This window comes from Corylus avellana, chromosome 10, assembly GCF_965113065.1.
Source record: "Corylus avellana chromosome 10, dhCorAvel1.hap1.2, whole genome shotgun sequence".
NCBI lineage: Eukaryota > Viridiplantae > Streptophyta > Magnoliopsida > Fagales > Betulaceae > Corylus > Corylus avellana.
The window spans coordinates 8,826,690-8,843,666 of record NC_142499.1 but is presented as its reverse complement, the minus strand read 5'-3'; the positions used below and the strand labels follow the sequence as shown (position 1 = coordinate 8,843,666).

The 16,977-nt window shown below is 37.0% G+C and overlaps 1 protein-coding gene across 1 annotated transcript; it reads left to right on the top strand.

The window, feature by feature from the left end:
- Positions 1 to 3,515: 3,515 nt before the first annotated feature.
- Positions 3,516 to 7,118, top strand: BZIP17 (Basic-leucine zipper (bZIP) transcription factor family protein). Its single transcript, XM_059606614.2, has 2 exons — positions 3,516 to 5,468; positions 6,354 to 7,118. Exons 1-2 carry the CDS (start codon positions 3,584 to 3,586, stop codon positions 6,800 to 6,802), a joined length of 2,334 nt encoding a protein of 777 aa, XP_059462597.1. The 5' UTR covers positions 3,516 to 3,583; the 3' UTR covers positions 6,803 to 7,118.
- The last annotated feature ends 9,859 nt before the right edge of the window (positions 7,119 to 16,977 follow it).

Here is a 16,977-nt window from a genome sequence, read left to right as displayed (position 1 = left end):
TAACTTTCTAAGCTAAATGGGTCGTGTCGGGTTAAATGGGTCGTGTTAACCCGACACAACCCATTAATTTATACGAGTTGTGTCGGGTTGTATCAACTCAACACAACCCATTATTTTAAACAGATTAAGCAGTTCAATAGGTCGTGTTCACCCGACACGATTTATTACTTTATACGGGTTAAATGGGCTGTGTCGGGTTGTGTCAATCTAGCAAGACCCATTATTTTAAACAGGTTAAGCGGGTCGTGTCGGGTAACCCGTGAAATAGTCATGTTGTGTCTGGGTTTGGTGGGGTCGACCCATTAGCTAAACGGATCGTATTTGGGTTTACCCTAAACAGGTGGCGGGTCATTAAGGGTTGACCCGTCGACCTGTTTTTCCCGTCCTAAATTTCTATTTGTATGACAGTTATATAGCAGCCTATTAAATAATATTACTTTTCCAAATAAGCTTTGACAAGGCAACCCAACATGAATTTAGGCCTAAAACAAAATAGTAATGTTATTTAGTAGACTGTTGTACATTGCCATACAATTGGGATAACAAGAACCTCGAGGACCTATTCTAACATTATTCACAGCACCTTGAGAACCTATCATATGCATGTAAATCTAAACCATCATTTAAAAACTCTAATTATCCATTATAGGTAATTAAGTCATCTAATGGCAAACAATCATTTCCATTTTCATTTGAAATGAAGATAAGCTATTTCATAGTTAAGACTTTATTTTGTTGCATCTAATTGTATATATAATGTCGTGCGGTGAACCATGTAATTTTAAAATTTTAAATAGCAAGGCAATCATGTGTATCGTTAGATAAAACAAAATTGCCCACAAAATTGTTAGGCCTTATTCCTTCCTCTAGAAGATAATTATTTATTTTTAATCATATATCAATATATCATTAATTAAAAAATACTACCTTGAAGAGGCCATTATTTCTTCGGTAGTTCTAAGCGAGAGCCTCTATTCCCCTAATCATTTAGTCAAATGAAAACGAAAGTATATTTACTTTTGTAGAGTAATTTAAAACACTAGATTAAAGAGAAATTAGACAACAACAATTATACGTGCAACATCCATTCCTAATCATTCATATATACATATAATTGGTAAGGTAGTGAAGTAATTAAACAATTAAAAAATAGTAATAAATAAACCTCTTAGCATGGGTATCGTGTGTTGTATGATTTTGGATTAACTCTAATTAACTGCCTCTACCCGCATTTAAATATATAAAAAGTTTATGTTTAATAATATTCCTTTGATGGAACAAAAAATAAATATATTCTTTGATGAATTGGTCACAATTGCTCAAAGCATTTAAATATATAGAAGGTTTGTGTTTAATAATTGGCCTTTTAAAGAACATAGACGAGTAATTGCCTATGATTACATATTAAGAATTTTTTTCAGACATAATTACAAGTTAGGATTTGATTTGACATTCTAGTTGCCAATGATTAGATAAAATTTTGATTTGACAATAAAAAAAAAAAAATGCCAAAATAAATTGGATTGGCCGCCAAAGATAAAACGATGTAATAGATTAATTACATCATTCCATAATAGCATTCTATTGACAAATGTCAGTAGATAGTATTCATAACATTCACACTACCTTTTTTTTTTTTTTTTTTTTCAAGAGATAGATCAATCGGTTGGGATCATGCCTAATAAAGCGGAGGTCACTAGTTCGAATCCCTTTCCCTTCTCTTGTGCGGACATATCAAAAAAAAAAAAAAAAAGCATTTCTCTTTTGTCATCGGACAAAAATTTTACGCCATTACCTATGTTAACAATGCTTTGGGTGTTATAAAATTAAAGAATGTTACTGACGTGATATTATATGGTCTTGCTTTTAAATAAACATGAAAGAAATGAAATACAATATTCTAAAATGAGAGGAATGTTTAACCCATTGGATTGTTGAAAATGAAAGGGAAAAAAGAAAGAAAAAGGAAGCTTTGAGATTAGATAAGCTGGTATGGGTATTGTCAATCATGTTCTAAAAGTATTAGGGATTATATATGCCCTAAACTCCAATTAGTTTATAAGAGGGCCGTGATTCAGAGTACACGGCGTGCTAAGCACACCGTGAAGGAATTTTTTTTTTTTTTAATATTTTAATGCGCAAAAAAAAAAAAAATTGCATCATTCACCCGTTTATAAGATGTTTTTAGTTTAAATCAAATAAAGTTGTATATTATCTAGACATCAAAGAAAATATGGAAAAAGAAAAAGAAAAAGAAAAAAGAATAGAGTGATACTCCATATATTTGGCGAAATGTTTGAAAATTAATTTATATAATTATATCATATAAATAACAATAAGTAGGTAATTAAGTCATCTTTATGGCAAATAATCCTCTCAATTTTCATTTTAAATGATGATAAGTTATTTCATAATTAAGACTTTATTTTGTTGCATCAAATTGTATATATGATTTCTTGTAGTGAATCACACTATTTTAAAATTTTAAATAACTTGGCATCACATGTATCATTAGATACAACAAAATTGCCCACAAAATTGTTCATCCCCATTTAACTTGAAACGGAGAGGATCAAAATTAGACCTTTTTCTTCCCTCTAGAAGATAATTAGTTAATTTTTTTTTTATCATATATTAATATATCATTAATTAAAAAATATTATCTTGAATATGCCATTATTTTTTCTGTAGTTTTAAGTGAGAACATTCATTACCAAATCATTTAGTCAAATGAAAATCAAAAGTATATTTACTTTTGGAGAGTATTTTAACACACTAGATTAAAATAGATTAGAGTAGACAACAACAATTATACGTGCAATTAATATTCATTCCTAATAATTAATATATATATATATATATATATATATATATGACAGTAAAGTAATTAAATAATTAAAAACTAATAATAAATGAACCTCTTAGGATGGATATCGTGTTGTAGGATTTTGGATAATAAGATCACCAAAACATAAACATGGTGACGTGCAAGAGAGCGCTGTAATTGCACGAATAAGAGGAAAAGCGACCTCTCCCAACCTCGTCAGCTAATTAACTGCCTCTTCCCAGCGTGGCTAACTGTGAAAAACATGCGTAACGGTAACGTTAATCAAAATCAATATACCGAAGTTTCCAGGATCCAATTCGCGCACTAAAATAAATAAATAAATTAATTAATTAAATTAAGAAAATACACGTGGCACAGAAGTCTCAAACCTTCACGCGCCATCCACAGGGAGGAATTATTCTGGCGTGTGCAGAAAGTCGCAATTATTTCTTTTCTTATCCAGATTCCAAAACAAACCGAGTCTCAAGCCATTGGGGTCCGAGCTCAGAATTTAATTTTCGCCACGTGGAGGAAAGGCGGAGACTGACTTTGGAGAGTGGAATCACGCGCGATGTGGAAGATTGGGTAAAAACATTTTACTACCAAGAGGACCGGTTAAAAGTTAAGGCCCAAATTCTCGCTCTTTATAAGCCCATTGTCTGCGGGTTATGTACCGGTGCGATTAAGGTAAAGAGAGGACCAAAATAACGGAAGGAAAGGGTCTTTGGAACCCTCTTTCATCGAAAAACCCTAGCAATGGCTGACCCGTTGGTCGCCGAGCAACCTCCTAACCAGAAACCTCACAATTTCTCATCGGAATTCGATTCCCTCTCAATTCCGCCTCTCGATTTTCTTTACTTCTCTGAAAACAACAGTAATGGTGTTAACAACAACAGTATGAGCTCCGAGGCGTACATTTCGGATCTTGGGATGGGGTTTGGGTACGACGAGAGCGCAGATTTCGAGCTCACATTCGAGGACCTCGAAAATCTCGAAATCCCCTTCGAAGCCGAAGACTTTCTCATTTCCGACGGGCTCGATGCGGTTCAGCCGGGTGCGGTACCGGGTCAAACGGTTCATCTCTCCAATTCGTCGTCGCAGGAATCGGGTGTTTCTGAAGTTTCCAGCCATCGGGGCTCGGACGTTGCTAAGTTCTTGAATCTCCCGGTGTCGGACTCTGATAGCTACGGCCGCGAATATTCCCCGCAGACTTCTTCCGAGAATTCGGGCGATCGGGACCGGGATGTCGCTCGGATTATGAATTTGTCGTCGCCGGAATCGGGTGGTTGCGACCGCGAGTTCTCGGGCGGGTCGGTCTCGTCGCAGGGTTCAGGGTACCGGCCGCCATCTCCCGATTCAGCGAATGTGATTGTGGTCGATCAGACGATTAAGGAGGAGGCGGAAATGGGGTTGAAAAATTGCGTGTCGAAGAGGAAGAAAGAGCAAGATGAAGGGAACGTCACGGATTCGAGGACCGCGAAGTACCGGAGGTCGTTGGAGAATGAAGAGGTGTGCGAAGAGGAAGAGAAGAGGAAGGCGAGGCTGATGAGGAACCGCGAGAGCGCGCAGCTGTCGAGGCAGAGGAAGAAGCACTACGTGGAGGAGCTGGAGGATAAGGTGAGGGCTATGCATTCCACTATTTCCGACTTGAACAGTAAGATATCGTATATTATGGCCGAGAACGCCACTCTGCGCCAGCAACTGAGTGCGAGTGGCGGTGCCGCTGGTGGCATGTGTGCTCCGCATTCGGGGATGTACCCGCATCCCGCTATGGCGCCCATGGCTTATCCGTGGGTGCCGTGTGCCCCCTATGTGGTAAAACCGCAAGGGTCCCAGGTTCCGTTGATACCGATACCCAGACTGAAATCACAGCAGCCTGCATCTGCCCCAAAGGTGAAGAAGTCGTTGAGTAAGAAGGAGGGGAAAACTAAGAAGGTTACGAGTGTTAGTTTTCTGGGTTTGTTGTTTTTCGTCTTGCTTTGTGGTGGGCTGGCTCCTTTTGTGAATGTTAGATATGGAGGAATTGGGGACAAAGTTACCGGGGGATACGGTTATGTTAGTGATAGGTTCTATGATCAGCAGCGTGGTAAGGTTTTGGGTGTTAATGGCTATTTGAATGGATCTGGTGGAAGTGTGGGAGTTGGATTTTCTAGAGGGCAATTTGATATTTCTAATAGAATAAATTATGAGAGAGGTTGCATACGAGGGGAAGCGTCGAAATTTGAAGGAAAAGATCAAGGATCACAGCCTTTACCGGGTTCAGATGAATTTGTTAATTTGGGCAACGCTAGTGAGCGTCTTGTTGCTTCTTTGTATGTGCCGAGGAATGATAAACTTGTGAAGATTGACGGTAACTTGATAATTCATTCTATTCTGGCCAGTGAGAAAGCTATGGCATCTCAGGCTACTCCTGGAAAGGAAGATAATACAAAAACTGGTTTAGCAATACCTAGAGATTTGGCTCCGGCTTTGGCCATTCCTGATGTTGGAGGGAATAGAGGGAGACATTCTCACTTGTACGGAAATCCTACTGGAGGACACAAGGCTCTTGCCTCTGGCTCTGCGGACGCTATGAAGGACCATTCGAAGTCGACTGCAGCAGATGGTAAACTGCAACAATGGTTCCGTGAAGGCCTTGCAGGTAATACTTGTGCTCTAAGTTTTGCATATTATCCTAGATTCTTTATGTATGTATTTAGGGATCTAGTGCGTGGCTAATATATTGTATGCCTTGAAAATGGTTTCATGACACAAGTTATAATTAGCTAACAATTCTATCGTAGTTAAAGTAGACTTCTCAGTTGTGTCTTGGTCACTGTCTGAGCCAAATTTTTTTATGACATGGCCTCTAAAGAGAGAATTATTGGCACTCTCCATGAATCATGGTCTATTCAATCCATGTAGATGGGGCACTTTGCATCGGTCTGAAGTTTATCCAACATAGATGGGTACAAAAAATGGCCCTGCGTTGGAGGGTTTCTCTTCATTATCATGGTCCATCATCTATTTAGGTTATTAAATTTCTCTAGATTGATGCCCCGGGTTTTGTATGTAATAGCATTTACTCCCCTTGTTTGTTGCTTCCTCTTTATATTATCATTCGAGAAGTGCTAGGGAACCAAACAAATGAATCCAGAAAAATTTTCAAACTGACGTAGTAGACTGTGAGTGGCAGGCAGACTAGGAAGAGAGAATTGCCTTGCCATGTCAATTTGAAAATTTTTCTGGGTTCATTTGTTTGGCTCTCTAGCACTTCTCTTATCATTTTGTTCTGGCATAGTCTACTCTCCTTTTAAATGCTGGGAACATTTTTTTTTTTTTTTGATAAGTAATGTAGAACTTTATTTTTTTGTTTTTATATGGTGGTTTTGCGTTGGGTTGACGGGTGACAGTTGATCTCATGTTTTGATGTCCATACATGTTCTTCTGATTAAAACCAAATTTGGAAATTGGCAGTCTATTTGTGCTTGTCACATTGAATACTTTATTAAACACTTGTGATTGTTTTTTTTCTTTTCTTTCAAAGGGCCAATGTTGAGTTCTGGCATGTGCACCGAGGCGTTCCAGTTTGATGTCTCGCCAGCTTCTTCTCCAGGAGCTATAATTCCGGCATCCACAGTTTCCAATGTTCCAGCAGGACACCGTCGGAACAACGCTACTCGTCTTAACAAGGGGAGGAATAGAAGGATCCTCCACGGTCTTCCCGTTCCCTTGCCCGGATCTAACTATAACATTACTGAAGAACATGTGCGGAAAAATTCACAGAAGGAAAGCTTTCAAGGTAATAAATCTTCTCCAATAATTGTTTCTGTGCTTGTTGATCCCAGAGAGGGTGGCGACAGTGAAGTTGATGGGATGATCAAACCAAAATCACTTTCTCGGATATTTGTTGTGGTGCTTTTGGACAGCGTAAAGTATGTGACTTACTCATGTGTGCTTCCGCGTTCTTCTGGTCCTCATCTGGTGACGACTTGAAGGTTGATAGTAGTTTTTGGAGATAACGGAATACTAATCCAATCCAACCCAACCCCGGCTCCTCAGTTTTGTATATAACATAATAATTATCAGCAATTTTAGCCTCCAAAATGTACTCTCTGAATGTCCTCCCTCTACTTTGATAACTTAAACTTGTTAGGTTAAGATGTAGAACATTAGCTCTTTTCTTTTGAAATGGATCTGTTGCTGTTGTTCTTGCTATAGATGTACGATTCTCATTGAGATGAAGTGTTGCACTGATTACGGCCATTTTACTAAATATATATATGGGGCAAGTTATTTGGTATTCTTACAATGAAGTTGTTGGTGAATTGTGTGGATCATTGCTTTGCTGGTCAATCTTGATACCTTATAAGAGTTGCAAGATTATAATATAACTTGATGATGCGATAGAGAAAATCAGTCTCTAAATTAGCACTTGTAAAAAAATAAATAATAATTTAAGAATTGTTTTTATTGTTACGTAATTTTAGTTGTACAGTAGCATTATTCTTCTTTTCATATTGGTTGGTTTTCTAAAAAACCTAGAAAAAAAAAGAAAGAAAAAACTGGGTGGTTTACCTTTCGAAAATAAAAGGTTACCAATTTAATGTATTCAATAATTTTATTACGTGGAAGGGAATGCGCTCTTCCTTTTTCTTCTTCTTCGTCTATTCTTCTTCATCTGGACACCAATCTCTTGGATCTCTCGCTCTTTCGCAGCTAGGACTTTTATTCACCATCTCAATCTTAAGTTTGAGAATTTGCCAGAAAAATGACAAGAAAGCTGCTGAAAATGGTATAAGACCAAGAAAAAAAGATTGCAAAGAGGTTTTTCAGCTGTCAAGTTAGAGATTTAGTAGGGGTTGAGATGGAATTGGAGTGCTTCCTGAAAAGTGAGAAAAAGCGGTCTATTAGGCTTTAGGTTTTAGGAGCAAAATCGTGCTTCTAGGAATTTTGAAAGCTGTGACCAATTGGAGCCTTTAACAAAGACAGATAAAACATACAATTGCAGTCGGTGGTTAGTTTTTTTATGTTGATTTCCAAAAATAAAAAAAGTTCTTTATGCCGACTGTTAAGCGATTAACATAGTGACCACACGCTATTCACCAGAGGATTCAAGGAAGAAAATAGGTTAGTTTTTTTATGTTGGATGCTTACTGGCTGGATGATTACAATGATATGAAAATGGCTTATTTATATATAACTCAATCATCCACATAAACATAATTAAAAAGTTTTATCTCCATTATTAATATTCAGATTGGAGACTAGCATCAAGCACATATTTGTAATACTGTAAACATCAAGACAAGAAAAGTTTATGATTATTGCCCACAGATAAAATTTATGTTCACCTTTAACTTCTTTTAAAAGGAAAAAAAAAAAATGAGATACAAATGTTTACATCCTTCCTAAATATATGTGATGTCAAAGTCCAATTCATGCATAAGAAAACTTCTTAGAGATAAGAATATGGAGAAATACTAGCAGTGTTATTCCACTCATCTGATATAATATTTGGACAGTTTTGTGTCTATTTCCCTACTTTAAGGAATTTCATCAAAATCTAACATAAACTGGCCAATTTAATTCCTCAATTAACTTTTATTCCATATGGAATTCACACAACTAAATCGTCTATATTGTCACTGTGAATCCTATTTCTAGTTTTTTTTTTCTTCTTCTTATAAGCAAAAAGAAAAGGACAAGCACATGAGTCTAACATACAACGAGAAATAAGACTATAAATCATTTGGTAAACAATATTGTAAAAATAATAGTATACCATTTGATCACCAAGCTTTTTAACTTGTGTCTCAAAGAGGTCATCTGGATTATAAGTATTTCCAATAACAAAAGGGCCAAGAAGAGCAATTAGCTTATTATTAGGGCTCCCAATTTCTTCCATAGATGCATTGAGTTTATGGGGGAGACGTATCATAGGTGCAGCCACTATCTGGACTTTTCCATGTTTCTCATCTTCAAATTTCACCTCCACCCAAGGCTTTGTTGTTATGATAATGAGTAGTAGGGGAATATTGTATGCATTAAGGGCCAATTAGAATCTGGAAAGATTCCAGATTCGTAGGTCAGCTATTTTAATAGCACTAGGTTTATCTTTAAGTCTTTATTTACTTGCAGGAGTTGTTCACCAAGTTAGAATAGGAGTGAGTCGTTTATTACTTGCAGGAATTGTTCTCCAAGTTAGAATAGGAGTGAGTCGTTTATTACTTGCAGGAATTGTTCTCCAAGTTAGAATAGGAGTGAGTCGTTTATTACTTGCAGGAATTATTCTCCAAGTTAGAATATGAGTGAGTCTTTTATTAAGTCGTAATAGTTATCTCTATAAAAGGAGATGAACCTTGAATAAAGAGCATACAGAATTTTATCCCCAAACTTAGGTTTGACAAAGAGGCCCAGGAATCTTCTAAATTCTTATTGTTACTTTTCATCAGTTAGTAGCCATAGGAAAAGATAAGAAGCTAGACCCGGCTTCTCTTCCGGACCATAAGAGAGTTATGAGATCGGTTACGCATTCACGTAACAATTTGGTATCAGAGCCAAATTCCCTTCCAATGGTGGACCAAAGAATGGAACGTGTGGAGCAGCAAATTTTCAACTTGCAGAAGATGTTCGAAGGTTTCATGAAATCCTCGACAGAGTAGACAAAGAAGTTGGCGGAAAAATTAGGCGATATGCGGAGCAAAGAAAAAGATGAGTCAGGAGAAAATTCTACAGCCAGAAACTGTGGAGAAAATTCCACAGCCAAAAACCACGGAAATTCCTATTTTAGCTCAATTGTGTCGAAGATAGCTACACTACAAAAATCTTTTTTTTTTTTACCAACCATTTCTGACGTGTCAATAGTACTAACACGTCAGAAAACCCTATTTGACATGTCATTTTTAACGTGTCTCAACCGTTAAAAGGGCGGGTGTCAAAAAATCCAAGTTTTTGACATTAACACGTGAAAATGCCACGTCAATTTTTTTTTTTTTACGTGGTGATTTTCACCACGTCAATAATATTTTTGATATGTTAAAACTGACACGTCAAAATTTTTTGACGTGTCACACCGTTTGGCACGTCAAAAATATTTTTTTCTTTTATATATTTTCTGAATTATTCGGGTTTATACCCAGATTTTCGTATTAACCTAATATCCAATATAATACATTCAATATCTAATATAATACATTCAATATCCAATATCCAATATCCAATACATTCAATTCAATTCAATCTAATATCTACATTTACATTATCCAATACATTCAATTCAATTCAATCCAATATCTACATTTACATCCAATATCCAATTAATCCAATACATCCAATTAATCCAATACATAAAACATCTCCAATACATCCAATTAATCCAATACATCAAACATATCCAATACATCAAACAAATCCAATACATCAAACATTTTCAATACATCCAATTAATCCAATACATCTAATTAATCCAATACATTAAACATATCCAATTCATCCAATTAATCCAATACATCAAACATATCCAATACATCAAACATCTCCAATACATCCAATTAATCCAATACATCAAGCATATCCAATACATCCAACCCAATACACATATGAAATTCCAATTCAATTTGCATATACATCCAATACATATGAAATTCCAACACAAATTAATTAAACAAAATTTCAACACATCTACTACATTCCAACACAACACAAAACAAAACAAATATCTACATTGAAAATACATTCCAACACTACAAATATCTACATCGAAAATATGTTCCAACACAACACAAACAATCAAACAATCTCTGTTCTATTTGCTACAAATATACAATCAAAGACAAATATACAACACATAGAAGTTTCAACTAGTTTCAACAAATATATAGTTTGATCTAACTATATACATCAACAAACAGTAATAAAATATATATAAAACTTAACAAACAGCGATGAGAAACCATGTGCTTAGTCCAAGTCAACATAGTCATTTTTTTCTCTTATATAACACATTATAAATATAATATACTTAAAACTAATTAGAGAAAAAATAAATTAATATTCTAGATGTACAGATAATAAAATTCACTTTTTTCGTGAGGGCTCAATAATCCACTCACCGAGAATCAGATCAAGCTTCCAAGTATTTCCACCGTAGGATTAATGAACAAATGAGATAAGTGAAGGACTCGCTGAACACATATTTTGTGTTGGCCGGGTTCATGTGGGGTTTGCGGGTCTTATAAAATAAATTTATTTTGTATGTCCTATTTTTTAAAAATTAATATGGCTATCATATTAATATTTCTAGAATGATTTATGCATGATAATATCATATCATATTAATATGGCTATCATTTCATATTAATATTAATGAAATGTTTGATTTATGCATGATAATATTAATAGGTATACAATACGTATATACCAATATGATAAAATTAATTTATCATACCAACTAAAATTAATTTACTACCTAATTTTTTTTAATACATATTGTATAATTAATTTACTACTTAATTATAATTATAATTAATTATAATTATTGACGTGTGGAATAATGGCACATCAAAAATTTTTGATGCGTTAAAAATAATACGTCAAAAATTATTGACGTGGCAAACATGAGTTACTGTTTGCTACATCAATAAAGTCCCTGATTTTTATAGTGCTAAACTGGATTTTCCTAAATATCATGGGGAGAAGGACCCCACGAACTGGATCTGCAGGGTTGAGCAATTCTTCGAATTTAAACAAATCGAAGAGGAGGAGAAATTACTTCTGGCAGCTTATCATCTAGAATTAGAAGCGCAGATGTGGTATCAACTATTCAAGGAAAGTGAAGAGGTTGTGACCTGGAAATCCCTAAAGGCGGCTCTCCATATCCGCTATGGATCAACAGTTTTTGACGACCACTTCGGTGACCTCACCAAATTGCAACAAACAGGGCCGGTGAGGGAGTACCAGCTCCAATTCGAACATTTACTCAGTCGGGTCTGTAAGTTATCAACTCAACACCAATTGGGTTATTTTGTAAGTGGATTAAAAGGGAACTTAAGAATAGAGGTACAAGTTGCACGACCCACCACCGTGATGGAGGCCATTGGGTTGGCCCGATTGTATGAAGCCAAGTATGAATAAAAAATTGTAGCCTAAAAAAACCTCAAATTCCAGAGGACAGACACACGATCTAGAGGGAACCAGCACCGCTGTTACCATATTCAAATTTGACGCGAACCAAGCCACCACCTGTTCGACGATTGGCCCCTGCAAAGATGCAAGACTGTAGGAGCCACGGGTTATGCTTCAACTGTGATGAAAAGTTTGTTCCCGGGCATAGATGTAAGAAACTTTTCTTGATTGAGGGAGTTTATGAAATTGAAGAACCTTGGGAGGAAAGGGACCCAAACGAAATTGGGGAAGAAATTGGAGAAGAGCCAGTGATCACCCACATCCCAAACCATGCGTGTGAAAGGGGCCTTGGGATGGCACAACTTGACAGTATTGATGGATTCTGGGAGTACCCACAATTTTCTCAGCTTTGAATTAGCGGCATAGCTTGGTTTAAAACCCACTCAAATGGGACTGCTGCGAATCATGGTGGCTAATGGAGATCGGCTAAGTTGTACAAGCCTTTGTACATGTATGCTTTTATGGATCCAAGGAGAAGCATTTGTGATAGATTTTTTCCTGCTACCCATTGGTGCGTGTGATGTAGTTCTAGGAACCCAATGGTTACGCACCTTAGGGCCAATTTTGTGGGATTTTGAGAAGTTGTTTATGCGATTCCCATGGAAAGGGAGAAAAGTAGAGTTGAGGGGCATACGACTACCATTGAACCGTGTAGTAGAAGAAAAGGTGATGGGAAGAGAAATAAAGAGGAAAGGTGAAGGATGGGTATGCCATATTATGACACATGGAGGGTGGCCCACTGATGGGGGACAATTAAACTCAATTGTATTGGGTGCTCAAAAAGGTGGGCCAAGTTTCGCAGAAAGACACATTGTCTCAATGCTAGAAGAATTCTCTGGAATTTTTGAGGAGCCACAAGGACTTCCACCGAGCAGGCCTCATGATACAAGGTTCCACTCAAGGCCGGAAGTGGCCTTGTCAACGTACGACCATACCGATACCCTCATTACCAAAAGAGTGAAATTGAGAAGATTGTCACAGGGTTGCTGCAATCGGGGGTAGTCAGACCAAGTACCAGCCCTTATTCTTCCCCAATACTATTAGTCAAGAAGCATGGTGTGTCATGGTGGCTGTGCATAGATTATTGAGCACTCAACCACGTGACAGTCAAAGATAAATTCCCAATCCCAGTAATTAATGAATTGAACGGGGCCCATGTCTTCTCCAAATTAGATCTGAGGTCAGGTTATCATCAAATTAGAATAGCAAAAGAAGATACAGACAAAATAGCATTTTGGACTCACCACGAGCACTATGAATTTTTGATGATGCCATTCAGTTTAACCAATGCGCCTTCTACCTTTCAATCACTCATGAATGAGATTTTCAAAGAACGATTACGGAGGTATGTCCTTGTTTTTTTTAAAAAAATTTATTTTTAATGATATTTTGATATATAGTCAGACTTGGGCTGACCATTTGGTGCACCTAAGGGAAGTTTTGGAAATCTTAAGAGCTAACCATTTGTTTGTATGGGGCACTAAATGTCAATTTGGGCAAAATTCCATAAGATATCTAGGTCATTTGATCTCACGACAAGGATTATCTATGGATCCAGAGAAAATTGCAGCAATGGTCCAATGGCCCTAACCGTCATCTGTTAAGGCCTTGAGAGGGTTCTTGGTTCTAACCAGGTATTACAGGAAATTCATTCAAGGATACGGTTCAATTGTTGGCCCACTTACGTAGTTACTCAAGAAAGATGCTTTTGCATGGACTGATCAAGTTGACAAGGCTTTTTCACTCCTAAAACAGGCCATGACTACCGGACCTTGTGTTAGCACTACCAGATTTAACTAAATCCTTCGTGGTAGAGTGTGATGCCTCAGGATCAGGGATTGGGGCGGTTCTTATGCAAGACTCAAGGCCCATTGCATTCTTTAGTAAGGCGTTGAAGGGGAGAAACCTATCCCGCTCTACATATGAAAGGGAGATGATAGCCCTTGTCACTGCAGTTCACAAGTGGCGGCCATATCTAAGAAGCTAGACCCGGCTTCTCTTCCGAACCATAGGCGAGTTACGAGATTGGTTATGCATTCACGTAACATTTACACATTTGGGTTGGCAGTAACTATCAGACAATATGTTTGCTACTCGAGTCTTTTTTCAAGTTAGTGGGAGGATGAACTGGTAGAGTTGCATATTTTCTACAAAGAACTAAATCTCAAGTATCATTAGCATATATATAAGAGAAACATTATAATTGAAAAAATGATAGAAAAACATTGGATAATTAATTTATCTAAAGAGTATAGTTGTTTCTATTACCATGAATTGTTTGGTTAGAAATCAATCACAATAGCAACATTTTTTTTTTTTTTTCTATTCAATGTCGGGGAAGGGGAAAGGGAAATTACATGAAAATAAAACACAAATGCGACAGAGTTTTCCAGAGAACCGTCAAGAATGGGTCAAATAAATGACCCAGCCCATCAAACGAACTTAAACTGCCAAAAGATGCTGTAATATAAGGCAAAGTTCCGCAAGCGAAACAAAACCCCAAAGGGTTTGCCGCGCAAACTTTAGTAGTTGGCTGGAAAACCAAGCAAGACCATCAGTGGTTAAAAGAAAGAGGGAAAACTTTGTCAAAAGAAAAAACAAGCCAGCACAACCAACTAGCCAGAAAAAGAAAAAAAGGAATAGAAAATTACAGAGAAATTTAAAAAGACAATAAAATAAATCCCAGAACAGTAGATCCATTGGATGGTAAGGTGGAGGAAGGCAGTGGGGACAGGGTGGATGATCGGCGCGTGTAAGCCACTCACCGGAGCGTGAAAACCACGCGCTGGCAATGGGAGCTGGGAGGTTGAGCAGCACCGCAAGAGACTGGAGACAGCGGCAAGAGGCGGTGGGGGTTGTTAAACTCAGCGTGGGGCTTCCCACGTGTTGGCGCGTGTAGCTCAAGCGCTGGCGCCTGCTGGCCGGACAGCGACATGGTTGATGGTGAGATGACGCAAAAAGGCTCGGGATCATGGTGGGATGGAGCGTCCTGAAGTTCATAGATCTAATTTTGAAAAGAAAAAAAAAAATCAATCGAAAAACTTCAAGGAGAATGCGAAGCCAAGGTTGAGGATGGTGGATCGGGGCTGGAATTGGACTGTCTATGGTGGGGGAAATGCCGGCGGAGTTGCTGGACCGGGAGAGATCGCCAAAGGCGATGGATAGGCCTCCGATGAGGTGGATAGCTCCTCCAAAGAGGGTAGAAGGGGTGGGGGAAAGAGAAAGTGGGGAAAAGAGGGGAAAGGTGGGGGAGGAAGGGGTTTCAACCCCCTCCTCCTCTGGCTGCTGGAGACTAGGGCTGAAAATGCGGGCAGATAATAACTGTCCGCATCCGCTATTCGCACTTATCCGCATTCCACTATCTGCTATCCGCATATGCGGATGTAGGTAGGAAAAACTAATATCAACAAATGCGGATACTGATAGCGGTTTTAGGGTACGCAGATGCGGATAATATCCGCATTTGCATTTCTTTATATATATATATATATATAGTGTTCAAGTATAAATAATGTTTTTTTTTTTTTTTTAGGTTTTTACTAGAAGCAATAATTAGTGAATGACAACTTCAAGGTTCAAAACGCTCATTACCTTAAATGCGGATAATATCCGCATTAACTGCGGATGTGGATAGTAATTGCATAATGCGAACGTGGATATCAAAAACTATTATCCGCATTTTCACTCCTATTGAAAACTCAAAAGTGAGTTAGGGTTTTCTCTTAGGAGAGAGAAGAGAGCGTTTGCAAGAGTCGCGTCTAACTAAGTACACAATAGCAGCATTTGATATGCACAGTATAGTATACAATCTCTTCTTACATGATTGATTATGCATTTGGTTAGTATATAATTATTTTTCAAGTCCTGACTAACTATAAAATAATCTTGTAGTCAATTGATTTTTTTTTTTTTTTTAATGAATAGGAACTTTATTAGCACCCAAACACATTACAAACTATCCAGCAAACGCTGAACAACAAAGATACAACCAACAATATCAAGAAACAAAAATCAAACACTAATAAACACACACACAAAAATAAATAAATAAATAAATAAAAAAACTCAATCCAACAACACTTTCTAAAACAAACACCAAACACCCCAAAACAAAAGTTTCCACCTACTGCATAAACTAAACTAGAAAAAACCAGAAAACATCCCTTATACCAAAATGTCTTCCTTAAGATTCTAGTTCCGACAAAGGTCTGCATTCTCTTGGCCTCTTTTGAATCTACCCATTCCCAGCACTCTAGTACGAATTTCCCACATGATTTTCTGAAAATTTTGTTCTTCCCAATCTGTTTTCAGATGAATCCCAAATTATCATTGTATAGTCCTTTAATATTCCATGATTAGTGGTTGCATTCCATCCCAATTAACCTGGGTACCATGGTATAATATTCTTTTAGGCCAAATAAAATTTAAAGCTTATCCCACCTCAACACATGCTTATTCTTTTCTTTCCTTTGAACTTTCATTTATCCTACGATACCGTACATTCCCTCTCCTCATACAACCTTTTTTATATGGAAAGTTTCTTCAAATAGAAACTTTCCTAAAATAGAAATGTATGGAGGGTAAGTACCCAAAACTATTAAATGACAATCTTTTTCACATTTTTAGAGAAGTGGTTAAATATTTTTCTAGGGTAGCTCAATCGGTAATGGATCACGCCTCATAAAGCAGAAATCACTAGTTCGAATCTTCTCTTCCCCTTTCCTTGCATAGACATGTTTAGTACTTATATTTTGACTCGTTAACATAAAGCAACACTGATTTGCAAAAGTATCACAAATAGTACTTTTGAACATCATATAAATGCATTTCATACTTTCGTCAATTTTTCGTCAAAAAACTTAACAACTTGCCGTGTCAAACTTGTAAGCAACTGCCGCGGGTAAAGTAAGTTACATTAATATTATTTAAAATTATATATTTTTTTTTTTTAAAAAAAAAAAATAATTAGAAAGTAGTTGAGCCAC

Bases quoted from the DNA above. Each gene is read 5' to 3' on its own strand.
- BZIP17 (XM_059606614.2), top strand. From the start codon at position 3,584: ATGGCTGACCCGTTGGTCGCCGAGCAACCTCCTAACCAGAAACCTCAC. The intron at 5,469-6,353 runs GTAATACTTGTG...TTTCTTTCAAAG, and splicing joins GTTCCGTGAAGGCCTTGCAG to GGCCAATGTTGAGTTCTGGC.